The sequence below is a fragment of the Citrus sinensis genome, chromosome 9 (genome assembly GCF_022201045.2).
Source record: "Citrus sinensis cultivar Valencia sweet orange chromosome 9, DVS_A1.0, whole genome shotgun sequence".
NCBI classification, from domain to species: Eukaryota; Viridiplantae; Streptophyta; class Magnoliopsida; order Sapindales; family Rutaceae; genus Citrus; species Citrus sinensis.
Genome location: NC_068564.1, coordinates 30778913 through 30801003, shown reverse-complemented (window position 1 = coordinate 30801003; position 22091 = coordinate 30778913). Strand labels below are relative to the sequence as shown.

General features: G+C 34.4%; 3 protein-coding genes across 14 annotated transcripts; 1 reads left to right on the top strand and 2 right to left on the bottom strand.

Annotated features, from left to right (window-relative positions):
* Window positions 1-892: 892 nt before the first annotated feature.
* On the bottom strand, window positions 893-6578 carry LOC102622456 (UDP-N-acetylglucosamine transporter UGNT1-like). 10 transcript variants are annotated; one of them, XM_052433796.1, is made up of 11 exons: window positions 6325-6577; window positions 5147-5223; window positions 4632-4793; window positions 4416-4549; window positions 3760-3890; window positions 3616-3660; window positions 3444-3541; window positions 3078-3185; window positions 2490-2546; window positions 2283-2392; window positions 907-1283 (listed from the first exon to the last, which is right to left on the bottom strand). In XM_052433796.1, exons 1-10 carry the CDS (start codon window positions 6458-6460, stop codon window positions 2318-2320), a joined length of 1023 nt encoding a protein of 340 aa, XP_052289756.1. In that variant the 5' UTR covers window positions 6461-6577; the 3' UTR covers window positions 907-1283; window positions 2283-2317. The 10 variants fall into 10 exon arrangements, 6 of the variants coding, with proteins under 6 accessions (XP_052289756.1, XP_024953265.1, XP_024953266.1 ...); XM_025097497.2 differs by lacking the exon at window positions 907-1283 and adding an exon at window positions 1563-1928; XM_025097498.2 differs by lacking the exon at window positions 907-1283 and adding an exon at window positions 1563-1912.
* A 6086-nt stretch (window positions 6579-12664) lies between these two features.
* Window positions 12665-15157, top strand: LOC102622753 (cytokinin riboside 5'-monophosphate phosphoribohydrolase LOG8). 2 transcript variants are annotated; one of them, XM_052433795.1, is made up of 8 exons: window positions 12665-12683; window positions 13083-13209; window positions 13522-13619; window positions 13711-13741; window positions 14154-14253; window positions 14425-14495; window positions 14597-14740; window positions 14933-15157. In XM_052433795.1, exons 2-8 carry the CDS (start codon window positions 13093-13095, stop codon window positions 15023-15025), a joined length of 654 nt encoding a protein of 217 aa, XP_052289755.1. In that variant the 5' UTR covers window positions 12665-12683; window positions 13083-13092; the 3' UTR covers window positions 15026-15157. The 2 variants fall into 2 exon arrangements, with proteins under 2 accessions (XP_052289755.1, XP_006474423.1); XM_006474360.4 differs by lacking the exon at window positions 12665-12683 and adding an exon at window positions 12753-12910.
* Window positions 15158-17546: 2389 nt separating this feature from the next.
* Window positions 17547-21415, bottom strand: LOC102623245 (probable magnesium transporter NIPA9). 2 transcript variants are annotated; one of them, XM_015529007.3, is made up of 9 exons: window positions 21033-21415; window positions 20560-20658; window positions 20136-20265; window positions 19613-19701; window positions 18984-19040; window positions 18801-18859; window positions 18557-18686; window positions 18199-18347; window positions 17547-18036 (listed from the first exon to the last, which is right to left on the bottom strand). In XM_015529007.3, the coding sequence occupies exons 1-9, from the start codon at window positions 21141-21143 to the stop codon at window positions 17835-17837; spliced, it is 1026 nt and encodes a 341-aa protein (XP_015384493.1). In that variant the 5' UTR covers window positions 21144-21415; the 3' UTR covers window positions 17547-17834. The 2 variants fall into 2 exon arrangements, with proteins under 2 accessions (XP_015384493.1, XP_006474425.1); XM_006474362.4 differs by having other exon boundaries at window positions 18557-18677; window positions 21033-21412.
* Between the last annotated feature and the right edge of the window lie 676 nt (window positions 21416-22091).

Genomic DNA, 22091 nt, shown 5'->3' with positions numbered 1-22091 from the left:
CATGCTCATACATTTCAATTACACAAGAGAAGATCTTTGGGAAGAGTAAAGGAAGCCTTTTTTTTTAATTATTAGAATAAAAAGCTTTAAAAATAAAGCTCCCCCATGTCTATCTCTCAGTACTCATGATTTGGGGGGGTAAGTTCGCGTGCCACTACCCAATTAACAGATTCCCCCACGCCTTAAAACCGTTCTTATTTCACATCACCAGATCCTAGGACTTTTGAATTCTATTCCATTTGTTTCTTCTTCTTAGACTAAACATGCAGGAAGGGTCAAAAGCTAGCTAGCGACCTCAACTTTGGCTTTTTCTTTGCATAATGTTTCATTATTATATGCTCTAGAAAATGGTTGCCTCATTAAATAATCCGTATATGTCACGTTAGAATGATTTGGCGCGCAACTAGGCAATTAGATAAATGTGCCGTTGTGGAACCCTATAATTCTTTTAAAGTATTAACTGACGCATAAGATTAATATTAGGTAACAATGTCGATCATTATAATACGAATAATGGTGCCAACTAAATCATCCATAGTAGAAATATAAAATTTCAAATGTCAAATCTCTAGCTTTTGAAACTCTTTGATTAAAGGGGTGGACAAAGGGACATCTACATAGGTTCCACTCATACAAAATTGCAAACACAATTCTTTAAGCTATAACGTGCCATGTTTAGTTACCTTTGCTTCCTCAAGAAAAGAAAACATACTTTCTTAGCTTTTTCGTATCTTTAATTAAGAGAATATTCGTATGACTTTTTAAATTCAAAGTTTCCTCCCTCTTCCTGGGATCTTTTGTCAAACAGAATTGCAGCAGCCTAGAACAACGTCACTTTGACCGATGTACAGAAAATTTGAGCATTAATAAATAAATTAATTAAGAACATTTTCTTTGACCACTAACATTGAATTCGCATGAAATTAAGGGTGGAAAAAGGGCAAAGAAAATAGAAGTAAATTTTAATTTAGCTTTTGGAAGAATGCAGTTGATGGGTATGTTTCAATCATGCATGGCAATTCGGCCAAAGTTTCTTGTCAGCTTGTGGAGACAAGAAAGACACTTTTCTCCTTGAGAACTCCAGTTGCTGCCTACAACTCTTTTGAGGATTTAATTTCTCTCTCTCTCTCTCTCTGTGTTTGTGAAAAAATCTGTCTTCACACGCAGGCAAGCATGCTGAGTTAGCTCCTAGAAGAGCCCGAAGTACTCGTTGTGTCAGCAGTTTAAGTGCATTTGAAGAAGATTTTGCAAAAAGGTTTGCTTTTGAACAAGAAATGAGACACCTGAACAGAGACCCAATTTAGTTTTTGCACACTTCTGTCAATCTCAGAATTCAAAGTTGCTTTACAAAAATTAGAGTAAAGATATATGCTTCATAATATTGTCTCTTGAGTGTCTCGCAAATTTTTCAGGCACATTACCCTTTGAACGAACATTGACAAAAAGCAAAAGGGAAAAGGAGAGAAATTCTTCTACTTTAAGTAAAATGAATTGCATATACACTCAATTGTTTTGTTGGATTATTATGTCAAAAACATATAAATCATGGCACTAACATCTCATCATCTTTCATCATCAAGTTTTCTGGTTTCATGTTCTGCTTTATATTCCCAGCGTTTACATGATCTGAGGCACAGTCAAGTGCCCTTCTAGCATAATTTTTGTGACATATGAATGTGAGTTGTAGGTGTTACGTTACACATCATGGATTCGATGCTACATGTTTATTCACATTATTCATTACCTTTATGGGTTAAGTAATATAAAGAGAGATGAATATCTCATAGAAAAGATTGCAGACAAGTGACAAGATTTTGTAATTCTTCACTTCTTCGACTTGAGGCTTATCAAAGGGGAAAGACAAGTACTGGAGGAGTTGGCTTGCTTCTCTTTGAATGCGACGTAGATATAACTGTTTAACTCTAAAACTGAATGAACAATATCAAGAGATTGGTTTGAACAAGTTCAACATAAAGAGAATGCATCCAATCCACAAAGTGAACACTTTCTGTGAAATCAAAACTTTGCCACCTGGCACCTTCAATATTATTGTTCTTTTTTTTTTTAATTAACTGATCTTTGATTTCTCAGATATCAGCTAAAAGTAACAGGGTTTCATGAATCCATATATTCTGCAATTGTTCATAATTTTTTCAGCAGCTTAATATGCAGAGAAAACTTATATATTGTAGAGATTTCCTATATGCTCTAGAGTCTCTGATTTTTAATCAAAATTTGGTGGCTAATGAAGCCAGCAGTGCTCAGCTGTATGAGCTATTTACCTCCTGTATAAGCCTCCGAAGCAGCGGGATGTCATTTACTTCCCCTGAAGCTTACAATATGCATAGAAGCACGACCCGAGAAAGCCAAGAGCTTGGCCAACGATATTGAACTGGAAGAAAACAAGAATTTAGTCAAGAACATTAGTCGTGTTAAGATTCTCACATGAAGCACATTAAAAATATAACACCAGATTAGTCTATACTCACCAAATCAAATGGAAGCCCACCAAATAATAGCCAGCCAAGTCCGATAGTTAAAAGGTCCTACAATAGAAAATTAGGAATCACAAACACGTGTGAGGTGAGCAGTTGAAGGCCAGTGATCGATTAAACATTTGTAAATGATTTTAGAGAGATTGATGATTTTGGAATATAAAAAAAAAAGAAGTTACATTTAAAATAGAATTTAGTTAGCAGGCATAACCTTCCGGCTCATCAAAAGAGACACATTTAATGTTGATAATGTTTTTGAAATCTCCTAGTTGCATTCGGGATCTATTTATTGTATACACACTACATTTACATCAAGGGAGTTATAACTTGTAAGCAATTTTGTAATAGCCAAAAAAAAAACTATCAAAAAAGAAAAATATGAAAATTCCATGTCAGAAAAGCAATTGACTTCTGTTCTCTAATCTCAATTTTCATTTTTAATCTTAATGGAAACAGCCTAAAATAAATAATAATCCATCAAATATTAAGATTCAAATGTTAAATTACATAACTGAATTAGGCATGAAGCAAGCTTGCATGCTAGACCTTGTAGCAGTAAGGTTGTAGACAGACAGTACACACCTTTAAATTACCACAAATTGTCTGTGTGAGTGCTGAATTGAGGGTTGTGTTCAAAAATACATAATAATTTATTAAGAATGCCATGATACAGGAAAGAAGCATCACAACCTGCAAAAAAATTCATTACAGAAATATTTAATCAGATCATCCTATTAACCACTGATTCAATTGCTTAAATATTTCACAAAATTTAGTAATAGTATGCTGGCATTGAATCAGGTCCCTTACACGATGATTAAAATGAAAAAAGAGCAACTGTTACTCAAAAATGAAGAAAACAAGGCAACAGAGCAAGTTATCTGAAAACACAGGAGTTATAGACGTAATCGGCATTAAAGTAACTGTCTTTGGAGAAGAAAAAAGCACCTGAAAGCCGGGGTAAAATAGAAGAGGGAAATTCATTGTCACTTCTAGGTCGCCTCTGAATGAAGTCCAGAATAGCAGAATTGGCGTGCATATTATTCCTACAAATTCTGCGTAAGTAAAATGTTTCTCTGAGATCTGAAACGAAAAAAAAGCAACGAGTCTTTGATTATACCATTGCACCACATAAGACCAAAGCTACTGAGGCCACTGGATCTACCTGAAACGAATTAAAAATATATGCCATAATCTTAATAAAAGGATTCAAAAACCTTAGCTAAGAAATGAGATGCCAGAAAGTTTGAGAATGAAACACTACCAATACGAGAAATGAAGGCAAGATATGCTGCTGTACAGATGTTGGCTATAAAGACAACAGCATAGCCATAGGCATCAAAGGATAAGTCCCACGCTCCAGCAAGAAATGCACCGAGCAAAATAATGCCCACACTGATGAAATCCTTGGATTTATACAATTAAGAAGGAAACTAGGTACATGAATGTAAAGAAGATAATACTATTGTGCATAAAGGTACTAGGAATTACATTTTTGTGTGGTGAAGCCACTATTATTTCCCAATTTAAATTTATATATAAACTTTACCTATATCCTCAAACAGAAACGCGGCCTTCAGAATTTTGATTGACAAACTTTATATGTTCTGTGATTCGTAGGAAATGAAAGGCTTGAAGAAATTTGAAAATATTGGAGCCAACTTTTTTTTCCCCATATGAATCATAGTGAAAAAAAGTGCTAGAAACAGATACTAAGTTATCCATTTTGAAAAAAAAAAAAAAAAAAAGATTAATCTACCATCCAAGCACATCATGCAGCAGTTTTGGTTCATTAGTGATTTATCAAGTAGCTGACAAGCATTTCCAAGGCACATGGATGGAGTCAAAAGAGTGATTAACCAATTCCCTGCTTCCAATAACATCAAAGTTGAGTGACAGAGGAAAGTTCAAAAGGTGTACCTGCCAACAACAGGAAGTGAGTGTTTCTGCCCTGTCAATAGGTACTCTACAATCATCGTAAAGGCTACTGTAGTCCGCCTGAGGGTGGTGTACATGGGAACATTTATGCCACGCACAGCTTCCATTGTAATCAACTTTCAACAGAAGAGATTAATATGAGGAAAAATTAAAAGAAATATTAAAGCTCTCTCAAACAAGAAGTATTTGAAATATTACCATGTAAAGCAAATATGAAAGTGCCAGAGGAAGAGTGTGAACTAATGTCTTGAGCGGTACAAGGGTTGTTGGATTATTACTGGTAGTCTGTGGTTCACCAACTGTGAAAGAGATGATCTTCCAGCATCTCAATGCATAGAGAATTGAACATGAACAGAACATCTACACAACAAAAGATACAAAGCCAAATCAAGTACTGAGAAAAAGCAGAAACAATTTAGACCCAAAAAAAAAATTCTTGGATTGGCATAAAAAATTGTTATGTCAGGGTGGATCAAAGTTAGCTACAACAAGCATTCAGCGTGTGCAATACATGCATGAAGCTGGAAATGATGTTATTGATTTCAAATTGAAAGATGATAATGGTCAAACATGAACATCTTACAGAAATTAGGATGTGTACTTCCAAAATCAAGGATAATTTTAAAACATTGCTATCTGAATTGCCTGCATATTATGCAAATTATCAAGGATTTGTAGTCTACCACTTGAGACCAACTAGGTAACTGAGCTACCTGAAAAAGTGTGATGACATTTGCACAGGGGAAACTGTAAGAAGAAAGGGCTGCTTTGTTGAACATTACCAAGAGAACTGCAACATGGAGGGAAAAAAACATGACCACACGATTTATAAGGAGACATAATTGCCTTCATAGAAAACCCGTTAGCAAATACATAGTTTGCCTTGCAACAAAATCTTGACTAATAAAGATTAAAACTAGTTTATTGATCCAGAAAGATGTTCATTAATAATTCCTGTTATGCTGCTGACAGAGAGCTCAGGGAGCTTAGTTATGAATATGTAATTTCTGGACAATGCATCATCGTTCTAGCCATATGATAAAGCTTTCTTTTTTTAAAATAACCAAGCATTGAATCTCAATTGGCTATGAAACAATTCTTCCTTCATCTATCCTGACACAAATCTATGAGAAACTATCCTACAAACATCACCCTTCCTGTGAATGACTGGTTCAATAAAACCAAAAAAGCACTGGTATCTTTCAGAATTTCCTTAGCATTATGATTTCTCCAGCTTCTATAACATTGAATTAGTTTTTATTTTAACTCCTTGACTTTTTTTTTTTTTTTCCTTTCTTGTTGTTTCCTTATGGCAACCGGATTCCCCCCCTCTCAATGTGCAGGGTCCCAACCCAGACCTTTTGTACCATCCCAAGAACTAAACTATAGTAATCAATGAACAGCATTGACACGCTAGGATTCAAATATAGATTTTGAACACAAAAATATAAAGACAACCCAATTACTCAATCTTCATTGACACCAGTCACAATTCTGACTATACAATTAGAAGTGCAATAAAAATGATCACTGTTGCATAATCCACTCATTTTCCAAACATTTTATTTCTGAAATCAATTTATTTAACCGTAGCACACCTTCATATAAGCCCAACAATTAAATAAAATCTACATTCAAAAACAAAAAAAAAAACAAAAAAAAAGAAGAGGGGAAAAATCTCCTTTGCTGGCTTCTTCTCGCCAAACAACCCAAACGTACGTAGCACAGTAACATTTTTACATTTCTAAATGCAACCCACAAAAAAAATAACACAACAAACTTTCCATTTTCACACGAAGTTTAATGAATCGGTCCCTGAAATAAAATTTCAAACATTGAGACAATAAAAAGAATAAAATGAAAAAAGAAAAAAAAAAGCGTCAGAAATTACCAGCACTAGCCATGTAAGAGGCAGCCGCGTAAACACCTCTTTTAGTCATGGCGGCAGAGCCCTTAGGCTGTTCTTGGCGCTTCAATGAATCATTCACTGTCACTGGCAATTCATCACTCTTCATAGAAGAAGCCATTTTTCAAAATAACTTTTTGTTAATTTTTTGCCAACTTTGCTCTCTCTATCTCTTCGTTTGTGTCAGTCAAGAACTCTTAAGATGATACAACAATTTGCAATGGGGACACAAAAATTTGCAATGGAGAGAAGCAGTTTAAGTAGTGACTGAATTTTTTTTTGAGTGGCGTGGACACGTGGCATGTTATGGCAAAACTAGGGGTCCACAGATGTCGCATGATTCTTTTCCTTTTTCTCTTCGGATTTTTTTTTTCCAAAAAAATAATTAATTAACTATTTTTTAATGTTAATGGTTACGATATTGTAAAGTTGGCTTCCAACTCAGCAGCACTATGGCAGTAGCAAGAAAGGGAAAGCCGAATTTGGTAAGATAATCTCGAAAAAAAAATCCAAAAAATCCTACCATAATCATATTTTATTAAGAGCTCAGGAAGTTCATGTCCATAAAGTAATTTTAAAGTAGATTGTACACATTCCTTTTTCTTTTAAAATCTTAATGATAGAAAAAGAGGTGAATTTGTATTGATAATAACAATTCCAAGTGGTATTAAAATTTTCTCCAAAATTGAACTCTCCTTAATTTTTAAAAATTTTGTGCTAAGTATCTTTTTATTAAGTTTTTTTATGGTTAGTTAATATTTTAATTTTTTATTTACTAATTACTAAAGAAATTCAGATCAAAAGAGAAAAGAAATACTGATCCAAAAAGTGGGGGAGTGTTTTCTTTTCGTTCTTGATAAATGACTTTGTTCAACAAATATTCATAACTAAAAGAGAAAATAAAAGATTTAGCATGGACAAATCAATGGGAATGAATGAGGTTTTTTTTTTTTTTTTTAACTAATAAAAAGATGGTCAACATCTGGTACATGTTTTTTGGAAATGGTTGCAATCTCAGATTATGTCAAATCAATAAAGAAAATGTAGGATAAATCCAAAACAGTACGATAGAATACTGAAATTTACCCCTCAAAAAAAGTGGTTGGCAAATGGCAAGTCTTAGAGAAAGTGAGAAAGAAACACTGTTCCAAATGCTTTACAAAAGTGAAACAGAAGGCAAGGCATTATTTGTATCCAAATTGTCACAGACTGATAAGAGTTACAGTATCTACACGGCCTCCGCAGTCCGCACTGCATTCCACTTTGCCTTTGTTGCCACATTTATAGCCATAATTACTTTTTCCCGAAAGCAATAAATAATAATACCTGCTGCTGTGCTCCATTTCTCACTTCATTTTCACAAATCACATGCACTCAATTTGTTTGTGGAGGTGGCCCTTCAATTATCCATTTCTCCGACATTTTGGAATTCGGATCTAATCTCGACAAATCCTTAAGCTTCACTATAAATGTATGTCAAGATTTTCGGTAGATATCACATCGTATGTTAAAGATTTTCAATAAATCTTCCTAGATAGACATTAAAATGTAACATGCTGTATTTCGTATTATTTGCAGTGCAAGTGCTAAGTTACATTATATGTAACTTATATCACTCATATAAACAGTAAGTGAGTCTCACATCACTCATTGTTCATGTGAGTGGATGTAAATTACATATAATGTAACTTAAATGGATCCCATTTGCAGAAGACATTATAAAGAAAAGAAATTACAAAATAACTAAGTTGAAAATTAATTTTATTTTCAAAATTACTTAGAATCTTTTTTTTTTTTTGAGTTTCTCTAATCATTTAAAAATCTCTTATCATGTGTGGATTTATGAATTGTGGCAATAAAAGTTAACGTTTAATTACTTTTACATAACTAACTAATAATCACTAATTACATAATTATTTGATAATCACTAATCACCTGATTAAGAGAAACTTAGCCCAACATAATGCTGGATTATACTTGAAACATTTTTTAAGATCAACACGATTATATATGGTTTACAAAAAAAAATACATTATTTGTTTTTGCAGCTTCTTGTATAGTTTGTTTTCATAAGAGTATAACAAGTCTAAAAAGTTGTAAAATGCCTTTTTAGTACTTTTTAGAAGTCACAATGAAACCAAAAGATATAGTGATTGATGGTAAGTTGGTGTGGTATAATTTGAACAAGGAAGAAAAAAAAAACCCAAAATTTCATTCTAAAAGCATTACAAAGAACAAAAACATCCATCCACAAAACACAAAACAACTAGTTCTCTCTCTCTCTCTCTCTCTCTCTCTCTCTATATATATATATATATATATATATATATGTATCCGCAGTGTTATTATTATTAGTTATACTAAGACTCCTTCATCTTTTATTACAATTCCTCTATCTTTACTGTTATGTAATCCAGGGCTGGCATGTGTATGATCAACTTTAGAATTTGTCATTGACAAGGAAGCAGAGAAATTACTCTGTGTCTTTTTATGATATGGTGAAATTTTATTTCCCTTGTTGTCATAAAAAATAGTATCATCTTCATCATCTGGCCTACATTTTTCTCCTAGTATAATCGCCTTGCTCCAAACTGAGTCATGATCTACTTTCAATTTCCCTCTCTTTTTATTACTATGGTGGTGGTGCCTCATTGACACGCTTCTTGAAATTTTGATGCTTAAACTTTTTTCAAATCTTTGCATCGACACATTCCTTATCAAATTGTTATAAGAACTTGTCTCCCTCAATGTCTTCATTGTCGGCGGCGGTGGCAGTTCCTTAATAACTTGTTGCTTTGTCACGTTGTCTTGAACGTTCTCATTATTTCCCTCTTGATCGGATTCTACAATCCACGGCGTTCTCCCAGCTTGCAGGATTTCTTGTGTTGTCATTGGGATTGTCGGTGATGATTTATCAAGCATAATTGATTTTTTCACGGCCTGACTTGTTTTAACTTTGGGATTATGAGAAGAATGAGATGATTGGTGTTTTGAATGTTTTGCTTTTCTTCTAATGCACAGAACTGTGATTGTAGCCACAATAGCAGCCATCCATGCCATATGAAATGACAATGATACTATAGAATAATGTATTAAACTAAAATCAATAATATTATGATCGCCTATGGGAACTCTTCTTCCCATAGTTTAAAGCATACATTCAAGCAATATCGTTGATAATTTTTAGGTACTCATACCCCTACCACTGTTTTTGAGTTTGTGGTTTCTAATTCAATTGCTCTTTTTTTCTCCCAAAAAAGTTATGTCAACAAGTTAGTTTGTGTTTTTATGTTGCTAATTGAAATGAATGTTGAAACTGAAACTAGTGTGCTTTTTGTTTTCTTTGATTATCCGAAACAGAATGCTTTAGTTTAGGAGTGATCAGGAAAAAAACTTGAGGTGAGGAGGTAGAGTAGCAAATTTAACAATCTTAAGATTTTGTGGTTTATTTCGAGGGAAAAAAATTATTAAATACACACACACACACACACACACACACACACATATATAACACATACATATATATAAAACAATGTGTTCACATTTAAAAAAAAAGAGAGAGAAGGTATATAATAATTTTCATGTGCAGGCTATCACGGGGCGCTCAAATTTGCCACCAATAAAGATTAAATTGGCATGCCTGGGTTCGCTTAGCAAGCCGTGATGCGTTTAACAAGCGGACAACCCAAATTCACAAGCCAAAGTGTTCAAGCCCAGCCCAATTCTAGAAATCTCCACAACTCTCTACAACTTGTAAATGTCTAGATAATTCTACATTTATGTATAGTTAGACTTCACTAGAATTCAGGAGATTTTTATGCAAGTTGCACAAGTGGCATGAAACTCTCTAAACCTAGGCAAGCCACTCTATAAATAGGGCATGAAACCCATCATTTTGTTCAACACCACAACATACATATAGCAACTCAATCATCTTTGTAAAACTCTCTTATATTCTCTCTTACGAGTAATAAATTTTGCTTTGACCATATTGCTCTCTTCTCTCTAACTTTCTCACAAGTATCATTGCTTAGTTAGCTTGAGAAGTTCAATAGGCTTACTTGGCAACTTTTGGGTTGGAATATGTCTAAGTGCTGCACAAGTTTCTGTGCAATATACTCATCTCGTGACATGACACTCTCATTTTTCCTAATGTTGACACTATGTTAAGCCATGTGGTATAATAGAGTTTAATTTTCAATACACTATAAAGTCGTATGGTTTAATAAAGTTTATTAAACTGCATAGCTTAAAAGTGCCTGGATGAAAAAAAAACGAGGGCACCTACATTAGAGAAGAGTTATATATATAATCATTCTCAGGTGCCAACACCCTCATTTTTTTAATGCAGACACGTTATTAAGTTGTGTGGTTTAATAGATTTAATTTTCATGACACAATAAAACTATGCAGTTTAATAGTATTAAAAACTAACTTTATTAAACTGCACAACTTAACAGCGTGTCCGCATGAAAATAAAAAATGAGGATGCATGTACTAGAGAATACATTTGCTTAAATATACTAATTTAATTTAAACATCTGAAAGAAAATCAATCTCACTACTTACTAATACACACTAGGGACTTAAATATCAACACGAAAACAATTCAATAACTTAATAGTAAAATCAATTTATTTCCCACTTATGTGAATAAATTTAAATTTCTTCATATGTATTAGTAAAAGTTATATATATATATATATATTCTGAGAAACTTTAGTTCCTCAATTGATTTGTCCCTATATTTTTCTTTTAAAATAAGAGCAAGAAGAAGAAAAAGAAATCCACTATCTGATGGATAATAGAAATTATAAGATGAATGCAATTGCATGTGTTAAAAAATTGAAACCGAGGCATTTTCTCGTGAAAATCAAGCCCGCACCAAAAAGAGATTTTTTATAAAAAAATTATTTTCTATTAGATATATCTATTTTTTTTTTATAGTTATTATATATATCTATTGACAAAAAAAAGGTTTTAATCCTTAAAGATAACAACATAATTCGAGAATCTGCTAATTCGTTGTCTGTAGTTATGCTTTTGCACAAGAGATGGACCGCCTTTCAATTCTAAACAGAGGGACCACGAAGCTTCACTTAAATTCGAAAACAATATCATTTCAACTTTAACAAAAAAAAAAAAAAAAAAGAATTATAGATCTTCGAAATTTCTTTCCATCATTAACCAATATTCACAGATCCATGATGGGCGCCTGTTGCCAATATAAAATAACATTATCAAAATTAGATCTTCAAGAAATGGTTGAATATCCACTTAAACAAAAAAAAAAAAAAACAATATCCCATTGTATAAAGACCACGAGAATCTTTTACTAAGCTTTTAATCTCACGAACATGTACTATTAAAAGATAGTTCCATGCTAAAAAGATTAAATGATTTTAAACTTTTTAGCCCTTTTTTTGAGCCAGTAAATTTGGCCCAAATTTAAAAAAGAAAAAACATATAAAGGTTATATTGATGCATGTGTGAGTGTAATTATGTCACCGGATACTCACTTATCGGAATCCGAAATATTATTTATGTACCACAACTTTTTGGCATCTACAAATGATTGCCATGTATTAGGCAGTCTCACTATTAAGATATAGTAATTTTGGAGCGTACATAAGTGAGTGACACGATAAATACCAATATTAGTTAAAGATATAAGATGGGGACGTACATATATATATAGATATATATGTAGTATTGACTTTTTTTATAATTAGAAGTCACACTGAAATTAATATAGATCATTTTTATCGTGGCACCATCTAAAAATTTTATTTTATTATGAACACGCATCTACTACTATTGTTACTAATGGTGTATAACACAAATTAGAGAAGTGACAAGTGAAATGTCAACATCGTTTAAGATATACAAAATGGGCGAGCATCAATAGGGTGTAGACTTTATTTGTAGCACAATTCAAAATTTTATATGTACCCCTACTACTATACTAATGGTATACCCAGTTTACAGCAGCTAATTGTGAGTGACCCATCAACATCAATATCATGCAAGTTAAAATAAGCCAGATTTCAACTTTATAATAGAGGATTTACTGATGGTTGAAGTTGATTATGGTATATTCATTGCCTTAATTAATATTATTTTCCCTTTTTTTGTTGAGGACACGGACCTTTCCATCATTGACTAGACATCATATCCTGCAACCTTGAGAAGTATACCAAATAAACTAGGGAAATTTGTAAACAAGTGGAAATATGAAATACCCTTTTCAATATTTTTGGAATTGAAAAGTGAAATCAACATGAGTTAAAAGTCCAATGGTGAAAGCAGCAATCTTGGAGTTTCGTTGCTCAGCCCCATAATCAGTATTTCGTCTTCTCTTTTAAGTCTCCTCCTAAATTTATTTGTTTACTGATTCTGACTCAACAATAAAGATTACGGTTCTATTTTTTTTTTACTTAATATCTCTTTCGATCTATCTATAAATATATATACACGTATACTTTATTATAATATATAATACATATGACGTTTGATTGGAAGGAGAACGGAGCGTGTGGGCTTCTTCTGTTCATTGCTTCTACAAATATATGTAAAACACCCTTTTGATTCCTCCAATAACCCAGCTTGTGTTTTTTTTTTTTTGGTTTTGTTTTATTATAACACCTTTACATATTCATTCTTTAAAAAAGTTTACTAAGAAACATTAATCTTGCACAAGTTGCTTTCTTTCCAAATGATTAAATATTGATTGGTTTATATAGAGATTGTTGAATGGAGGAAGAAGGATACACCGGAAGCAATTTCAAAAGGGTGTGTGTGTTCTGTGGAAGCCACTCTGGTAATAGAAGGGTCTTCAGTGATGCTGCTCTTGAACTGGGAAATGAGCTGGTTTGTTGCACTTTTTTCTTTTTGACGGCATGCGTGTTTTGATTTTGTGATGGTTTGTGGCTTTTGATATTTAGACTACATGGGATTATTGTTTCTGGTTCTAAAGAATTGAGCTTTTTTATCACTTTGTTTGTTATGACTTCGTGTTTATATTTTGATGAGTTGTGAGTGAAAGTGTTTGATGTATTGAATTGGGTATGTGATACTTGGTAACAAAGCAGTGTGTTTGGACTTTTTCTTCGAAGCTCAGAATGGTTGTTGTTCATGCAATTTCTTCGTTCTTTTGATTTACTGATTGAGCATGAATTGCAGGTGAGGAGAAAGATAAACCTGGTGTACGGTGGTGGGAGCGTTGGGTTGATGGGTTTGATATCCCAGACAGTTTATGCTGGAGGTTGCCATGTTCTTGGGTCAGTTGGAAAGCTTCTTCAAGTGCATATCGTTGATATTTTTTAGTATTGCACCAGTTGCTAATTGTTGAGGCTTGCTCTTCAAATGCAGGATTATTCCAAAGGCTCTCATGCCACTTGAGGTATACATGCTATTTGTGAATATAAGGATTTGAGGTTGAGTATGTTCTGCTTTCTTTGAATTTATTTAGTTCCTTTTGCAAAATCCTTAAAATTGGGCGGTATGCTAATTGAATTGTTCTTTTCTGGGTTTTGTTTGAGCATTCATTCTTATATAATCAAGTCTTACAACTTTTTAATCTATTCCTCTGAATGTTATTCTTGATTAGATCGAAAATGCTTTTCCTTATTGCTCTTACCTTGGATCCTACTTTATTTATATGAAAAATTGAGTCATTAATTTCAGCATTTCAACAGTTCTTACTTTCAAGAAAAATTATTTGTTCCTCTGTAAAATAAATTGTAGCCATCTTCTAAACAGAGAGTATGTATATCAATTTATCATCAGTAAATTGTTGCTGGGAATTTTGATAGATATCTGGAGAAACTGTCGGCGAAGTAAGAACTGTTTCAGATATGCATGAGCGTAAAGCTGCAATGGCTCAAGAAGCTGAAGCTTTTATTGCTCTTCCCGGTAACTACCCTGAAAATAATCCTAAATTATTGGATAATGTAAAGAAAAATTAGTTTGAATGGAATTTTCCTTGATGTTAAGTGAAGACCTTAACTATTTAAAAAGTTTTTGTATTGAAATGTTTCTGCTTGCTGCACTTACTGAGGATAACATTAGAGTATGTTGTTGTAGGAGGATATGGGACCATGGAAGAGCTGTTGGAGATGATAACGTGGTCCCAACTCGGAATCCATAAGAAACCGGTGACCTGTGAACCTTGTTGTTTGACAAACTGAAATGGCCAAATAGGCAACATACTTATTGATATGTACTTGTAATTGATTATGATTATTAAACACTACAGGTTGGTCTGCTAAATGTTGATGGCTACTATAATTCTTTGCTTGCATTATTTGACAATGGTGTTCAAGAGGGTTTCATCAAGCCAAGTGCTCGGCAGATAATTATCTCAGCCCCATCAGCTAAAGAACTTTTGGAAAAGATGGAGGTAGAACCTTAACTAAGTACTTAACTTCAGGAAAATCCTCTTTTTGGGCTCTTAGGATTTAGGAAGGCGTTTCTTTGGTTTTTTTTTTATTTATTTTTTCCCAAGAAAATGATATTGGTTGTTTTCAATGGAGTTTTTAGTAAAGTGAAATTAAAAAAAAAAAAAACTTGAACTTGTAATTTAAATTTGCAGCAATACACCCCTGCCCATGAACATGTTGCTCCTCATGAAAGCTGGCAAATGGAGCAACTTGGTGACTATCCAAGGCAGCAAAACGTGCAGTGAAATATTGGAGGCAGCTTTCTTGCTGATTCGGTCTGTGACGTGATTTATCATCATTTGAATTGTGTAAAAGTATCTATTCAAACGGGGCCACATTTCTTAATTATCAAAGTACTTTTGTCATTGTTTGTGGTTTGGATTTCTGTTGAAATTATTAATTGCTGTCTCGCAATTCTTCAGTCATATCAAAGTTGTTATCTCTTCTTTAAGGGCATATAATAGATCCTTTGTAATGCGAACATGTGGTCTGCAATTTGAGAGCAGAATCTTCCAATGCGCTCTGTGCGGTGGCTTAGATAGATATATTTGGACAGACCCACTCTGAGACAACCTTAATCTGACTCCATTGGTCTCATGCTGCGGAGACTTCTTGTGTGACCTTTTAGAAAGTAGATTTCATTTCCTAGAATACATTTTCAAGCACCAAAGTTTAGGTGAATTGCAGGTTAGATACAAGAAAATGAGTGTGCTTTTCAAGCTCTATCCTGATTTGGCAATTAGTTATTCTGTGTAACTTGGGAGGAGAGACGCCCTATTTTAGAATGTGGGATTAACTGTTTCTTCAAGCCTATGCTTTATGGTTTGGTTCTAAAAGCTTCAAGTAATGTCTCTGTCAAGCTAATTATGAAACAAACAGATACCGTCTACAGAGAAGCGACAAATCTTTTGCCTGGGAGGTTGAAAGCTATGTGCTGATTTGGGACATACCAGCTAAATCTAAATTGACCAAAATAATAATAATAATACAATAATAAACCTAACAAATTTTCTAAGCCTACTTGTTTGGAAACCGAACTTGCTAAGTATGCTCTAAGCTAGATTCTAGTCTCTAGGTAATGTCCCACTGAAACAGAGCTTAAAGCAATCAGTGAAGATTGTTAGGACTTGGGCGAACTGTGACTCAGTTACTTTTTAATTTTTGATAAAGACCTGTGACTGAGTTGAAAGATGGCCAATGTTGAAGTTTTCAAAAGAGAAATGATTGCTTGCCAATTTGTCCCCACGTATTCTCCCTCCCTTCGCTCAACCTCCTTTTTCTTGTGAAATGACATCTTTAGACTTTAGCTCTTGAGAGTAGGTCCTCTGGCGGTGCAAATGCAAATCGAAGTGGGAACACGATATACTGCCTAAATTTCATTTCTTTTTTTTTTTCTTCCCTTCTTTTTAGTACACTATTTTGTGCCCATCTTGCAACTTTGTTACACAATGAACCAATTCCAGTTGGAATTTCCATTGGTAGCCTTAAAGCATGTTACAAGTCTTTAAATCTTGCAAATTGCTTACTCCTATGCTATACAAGTTTACAAGAAACAAATGGCATCCATTACCGTTAGCTAGGAGATTAACCTGGTTTCTCAGGCATATCTTTGGTTCCCCCCAAAAAAAGCCCAACAAAAACATAGGAACTTGATTTGATTAACAAAGCTAGCAGGGGCAGACCTGGAACCGGAAATATGTTTGTCCAAAAACATAGGAACCCAGCTGATCTGTCACTTTTCGAAAGCTCAGATAATCCCTCTGGGTTTGGCCTTACTGCAACTTGACAACTGCAGTTCACATGGAAGTTCTGAAGGCATTAGTTTAATGAGGGGTCCTAAATCCTGTAGACACTGTAACGTTTGCCTCTGTTGATGTATTTAATAATCAGACTAAAGCCAAGTAATAGGAAAACAGAAAAAGCTAGCTTTTGCTCTCCTTGGTTGATATGCCTTCTTTCCAACCATTATGGCCTTGGCCCGCCCATTGCAATTGGTCATGTCACGAATTTTTATGATGCCTATTGGTATTAGTTTTGTTTTTCTCCATGGAATATGCAGAAGCAGCAGTGACTTTAAATGTCAAAAGTCATGGTGGAGGTGGACCATTAGGCCTTGTTTTATCAGGAACATGAGAGATGGCGGGTGCTTTTTCTAATGGTGTCCCTATGTCCTCTGTCATCATATTATGTCGCTGCAACAACTGAAAAGTCATTGAGCTGTTTACATATTCGAACTATTGCATAAAGTATCTTTTGAGTAAACTAATGTGATATAGTATAGCCGATTGAATGAAATCACCGCACAACCTATGTGATGCATTTTTATTATTTTTATGTTTTCGGTCAACTAATGATATTATACCACATCAATTTGTATAAAATAATTCATTCATCAATTGTAACTCTATTATTAGCCTTACTGGACATGCCTTCACTTGAAGCCAATGCGAGGTATTCTACTATTCATATTCATGATACGAGGACTCTTGGAGTTGTGGGGGTCAGTTCTTGATGACTTTGTTAGCTCAGAATCAGCTTTTGTTTTTATTTGAGGCATGGTCTATGTCTTCCCTGACACAACTTTGTTCAGGGGCTCCATCCAGTTCATCGGCTTTGGGACACAATCACACTTGCTGGCTGTCACTTGGTAGGGGCAACCCAGCAAGCAATCAAACCATGAAAAGAGTTACTTCCCAGTTGCCACAAAAAATTATTCTTTCTGGCTGGCTCTTTCACTTTTTACTTTCCAAAGGACAAATCCACAGCTTGTTTACAGTTCCCATGTCATACCTAATAGCAACTTAAAATACAGTCATTGGGGGAGCAGAATGGGAAAAAGGTTGTAACCACTTAACATTTGGGGATCTCAAAAATATATGCTGCAAATATCTCATTAAAGTAATGATCTAAAATCTCTGATGCCTAATGAAAAACCATGAAAGTACTGTACACCTTGGCATCCACGGGTGGTCTGCTTCTTAGCAGAAACTGAAAGCAAATTAACACCCGATCTAAAATGCAGGCATATAAGGCAATCTTCCAGCAATATTACAATCAAGCTTTCTCCTTAGCTGTAGATGTTATCAGCTGATGCAAAGTTGCTGCTGGGATAACTGCACTTGGACCTGAATCCTTGACCCGCTGCGACCCTGTTCGCACAAGCCCACTCTTCATAATTCGTCGTGAAGGCCATCGAAAGTGCCGTACAAGCCGCGATGAACTTACAAGTAAAACCACACCAATCATGATGAGTAGCCTGCAATGGAACACTTAAAATGGTAAATCACATAATCTGTTTAGCACTGAGATTCCAGTTGGCACCCTGAACCAGAGTATGTCCAATAGAACATGTGCTCCTAAGATGAAGTCTAAATTTGTTAATCTTTAAGGCCAAAAAGCAGATTGAGCTGTTAGTTACCATCCAAGCAGAAGTGAAAAGCGCGCAGTTGGTGCTGAAGGCAATCTCTCACCCAGAGCAAGCATACCAGCAACTACACCAGTAACAATTGAAGCCACAGCGGCACACGTAGACACTACAATAGCCCTTCCATGTTTCAGACCACGCGTCTGTTTAAAGAGAGCAAAACAAGTATATAACTGCCAGCATGTACAATTGATCACCAATGCAAGCATGAAGAGCAAAACCCACACAAAAGAAGGAATTAGCTTTAACTGTTGGTTTTAGGCCAACGGTTTCCACCAGGCTAGAATAGGCTAAAACAGCTTACTCCAGGTGCATCAACACACTGAAATGTGAATCAAGTCCGCACTCTAACCTGGTAGTAAAATCCTGTACCACTACAACAAATGCTGATTGAAATGCACACAGGAACTAGCATGGTGGGGAAGCCCTGCTCCAAGAAGACAAATCCCAGCTTTGATATTACGGAGGCCATCCTGAAATTACTTAAATATGCTAGCATGAATTTCAATATTTTGAAATATAGAAAAAGAAGTGAGCCATCAACTATCGACTAGAAAAAGACTTTGGCATAAATTTTGTCCAGTAAGAAATAGTACCCAAACAAAATTCCAGATTCCAAGCCATATATAATTTCTTCAACAACTTCAAATTCTATCTGCAACAAATAATATTTTCAATAAGGGCAGGAGAAGCAAAGAACAGAAAATATCACTTAAATGAACTCATTGGAGTGCCAAAGGGGCCTAAATCACAAGAAACCACCAATTAAAGGAAATTACCATCTCCTGTTCTCTTCGTTGATGTTTGCATATACGAAGCCACCCATTAAGAAGTACCTATTCGAACAAAAATACAATCATATACACAGTGTCAATACTATTATTTTTGACACAGCTACAGAGATTTTGCAGAGGCAGACAATACATATCGTAACTTTGAAATACAAAAAGGAAAGGCATAAAAAGCTGGTTGTGCATTCATTCACATTCAGGTGGCCCATTTGGCAAAATATATCAAGTTTTCAAACCATTGTGCCTTCTGTTGACTTACTAGATTAATTTGAGGAATGCATCATCAAATTAGGATTATACATTGATTCTTTATACAGTCATGTTCCTCACAAATGACTTCAACAATTTCATGAGTTCAACACCATTGGCAACCACACACACGGCAGCTAATTCCCAAATACAAGATCCTACCGCTGTTACATAGCATGTTTATCCCTTTCTTCGCAGTCCACTTTATTTAAAAGTTTTACATAAACTACAGAAATTCCAACAGTTTCACTGCTGCCAGACCATAAAGGACATCAGTAGGTTCTAACACACCCCTGGATGTTTTATGCCATAGTTTATGGGAAAAATTTAATACAGGTACCAAATCGAGTATGAGAAAGGGTACCTACAAACAAGATGGAAACGACGAAAGCCAACCACGGTAACTGGAATATAGATATAGAAGAAGGCTCTTGCTCCTCACCACCAGCACCAACTCCTGCAAATACAAAAATAAAAGCATACCATAACTTTTTCAGGTCAAACCACTAAATAGTAAATAAAAAATCCATTTAGGAGATACAGAAAAGGCATTGAAGTTCCATGACCAACAGAGTACTCTTTTAAAGAACATTAGGCCGTCAGTGAAAAAAACTTGGAAGTCTAAAATAAGAGAAAAGATACAAGAGAAAATAACAGAAACGTATAAGAAAACAGATGTTCCAAAGGAGAACATGGATTACTCATACTTTACAAAATTATAACTCATCATTCAAAAAAATTCAAGATAAGCTGTGTTAAACTTGAAAAGGGAAGATTTAATCATTCTTCATAAGATAGTATTTACGAAGTATACTGTAAAAACTGCATACATACACAATCAATTCCAGATGTTGTAGTCATGAAAGAGAAAAGTGAAGGAACTTACATTACCTATGGTGCCAATGCCTGCCAATGTTATTCCCATCCAGTCAACAGCATTCATAACTTCCTTCAGATAAAAATGAGAAAAAATAGAGAGAATTGCAAGACCACATCCAGAAACTGGTTGGATAACAGATACCTGACAACAACCCGCAAAGCACCACAATATCAATCATATGTAATCATATTTGTTCAATATGCACCCAAAAATCCAGTTTGAAAAGTTCAGGAATAATAATAATTATTACTTCTACTTGTCCTTAACAAAAAGAAAACAGAAAATGGAAGTCTTGTTGGTACAAGAAAAATACATTCCCAAATTCATATAATTGGAATCACAAAAGTCCCGCATTTCAACATTTCTGTTGATTGTAACAGAAGTAGCAATTCTTTTAACTACAACGATAATGTAGGTTGATGCCAATAGACTTACGGGAGCTTGAGACAATGCCCTCAACATCAACAAGGCTCCAAATATGTCCATCAAAAAACCAATCACCCATGCTTTATTAACAGCATATGCCCTTATCACCTGTAAAGTCACGACACAATTCCAAACAATTTGAAATCTCTATTATTGCAGAAATGAAGATTCAGGTAGTGTTCTTTAATCAATAAATAACGGCCGTTAAAAAGCATCTGGCAGCTCAAATCCATATGCCAAGAAAAAAAATGAAAAAGTTTCAAAACTCCAATTCCAGATCAAACAAAACCCTAAATGCCGCTGCAAGATTTCACTTCCAATATAATTTACATCACAACGTTGGACATGACAAACAAAGAAGCAAACTATTTAAGAGGGGGGGGGGGGGGGAATTTTTTTTAAAAAAAGATATGTATGATAATGATATGAGGGGATGTAAAAAAAAGTTGAAAAAGAAGGGCAAAAGGGGAAGAAAACAAAACCTTGAGCTTGAAAGAGAGAGGTGGTAAAATGACGGTGCCCTTCTTCTGAAGAACTTTGCCGATGTTATTACCGGCCGTTGCCGCCAACGTTAAACAAATCAATTCCCACATCGCGCCCTTCCCCCTCTCCCTTTTACAAAACCAATCAACAATCAAACCTAACCTTCCCTTTATTTATTTATTTATTTTTTCCTTTTGGAGAGGTTATTCTTCAGATTCATTTATCTTCTGTCTCAAGTTACTCTTTTTTTTTTTTTTTTTTCAAATTTTCAATTTTCGAAAGCGGTGGCGTTTTATTTGTAACAGAGAGATCGTCAGATCGGTGCTCGTGATTGGGCGCCAAAGCGTGTAAGAGATATGCAGTGTGAGCGCGAACTTTTACTACGGTTCGTGCAGTAATGCAGATTTACATTATTAATACAGATATCTTAAATTCAAAAAAAAAAAATCGAGTCAATAAAGCCTCATATAAAATGTATTAGGAGTTTTAAATAAGATATAATTAGAATACTAAATTCATAATCAAATAGTTAAAAACCTTTTATTTTTAATTGACGTAATTAACGTAATGATAATAAAAAATTAAAATTGTAATTATATTTGACGATGATAATAATTATTTAAATATTTTTTTATTCTTAATGATTTAAGACACGTGCCCCAGCTACAAAGAGTGGCGTTGGAAGCTCAGGACGGATTAAAAAATATCCTCCAAAAGTATATAGCTGTTTGGTATTTAATTGAACGGTTCAGAATTTTTTTTTTTGACTAATCAATTAAGTTGACTGTTGACATATTGATATAATAATACTAATCACCTTGTCGGTTACCTAATAAATTTCATATCATGTGCCTCCATGTATGTAGGTTTTTTAATTTGCTACAAGTAAGAAAATGCTATTGTATTTTTCTGTATAAAAATGTAATGGGGTGTGATCAATTGAAGAAAAACTTCTTGATTTCCTAGTAGCACAAAAAGTTTGGCTACGTATCAATTTTAGGTCACATGGGAGTTAAGCTAACTTCGCATCACACCCCAATCAAGAGGATCAGTTACTT

Excerpts from the sequence above, each read along its gene's own strand:
- LOC102622456 (XM_052433796.1), bottom strand. The coding sequence starts at position 6,460 with ATGGCTTCTTCTATGAAGAGTGATGAATTGCCAGTGACAGTGAATGAT. Across the intron at positions 5,224-6,324 it reads CTCTTACATGGCTAGTGCTG|TTCTCTTGGTAATGTTCAAC; the intron begins GTAATTTCTGAC and ends TCCATGTTGCAG. Across the intron at positions 3,661-3,759 it reads TGCCTTCATTTCTCGTATTG|GTAGATCCAGTGGCCTCAGT; the intron begins GTAGTGTTTCAT and ends AATTCGTTTCAG.
- LOC102622753 (XM_052433795.1), top strand. The coding sequence starts at position 13,093 with ATGGAGGAAGAAGGATACACCGGAAGCAATTTCAAAAGGGTGTGTGTG. Across the intron at positions 13,210-13,521 it reads TTGAACTGGGAAATGAGCTG|GTGAGGAGAAAGATAAACCT; the intron begins GTTTGTTGCACT and ends CATGAATTGCAG. Across the intron at positions 13,620-13,710 it reads GGAGGTTGCCATGTTCTTGG|GATTATTCCAAAGGCTCTCA; the intron begins GTCAGTTGGAAA and ends CTTCAAATGCAG.
- LOC102623245 (XM_015529007.3), bottom strand. The coding sequence starts at position 21,143 with ATGTGGGAATTGATTTGTTTAACGTTGGCGGCAACGGCCGGTAATAAC. Across the intron at positions 19,702-20,135 it reads GGCAGGCATTGGCACCATAG|GAGTTGGTGCTGGTGGTGAG; the intron begins GTAATGTAAGTT and ends TTGTATTTGCAG. Across the intron at positions 18,687-18,800 it reads GAATCTGGAATTTTGTTTGG|TAATTTCAGGATGGCCTCCG; the intron begins GTACTATTTCTT and ends AGCATATTTAAG.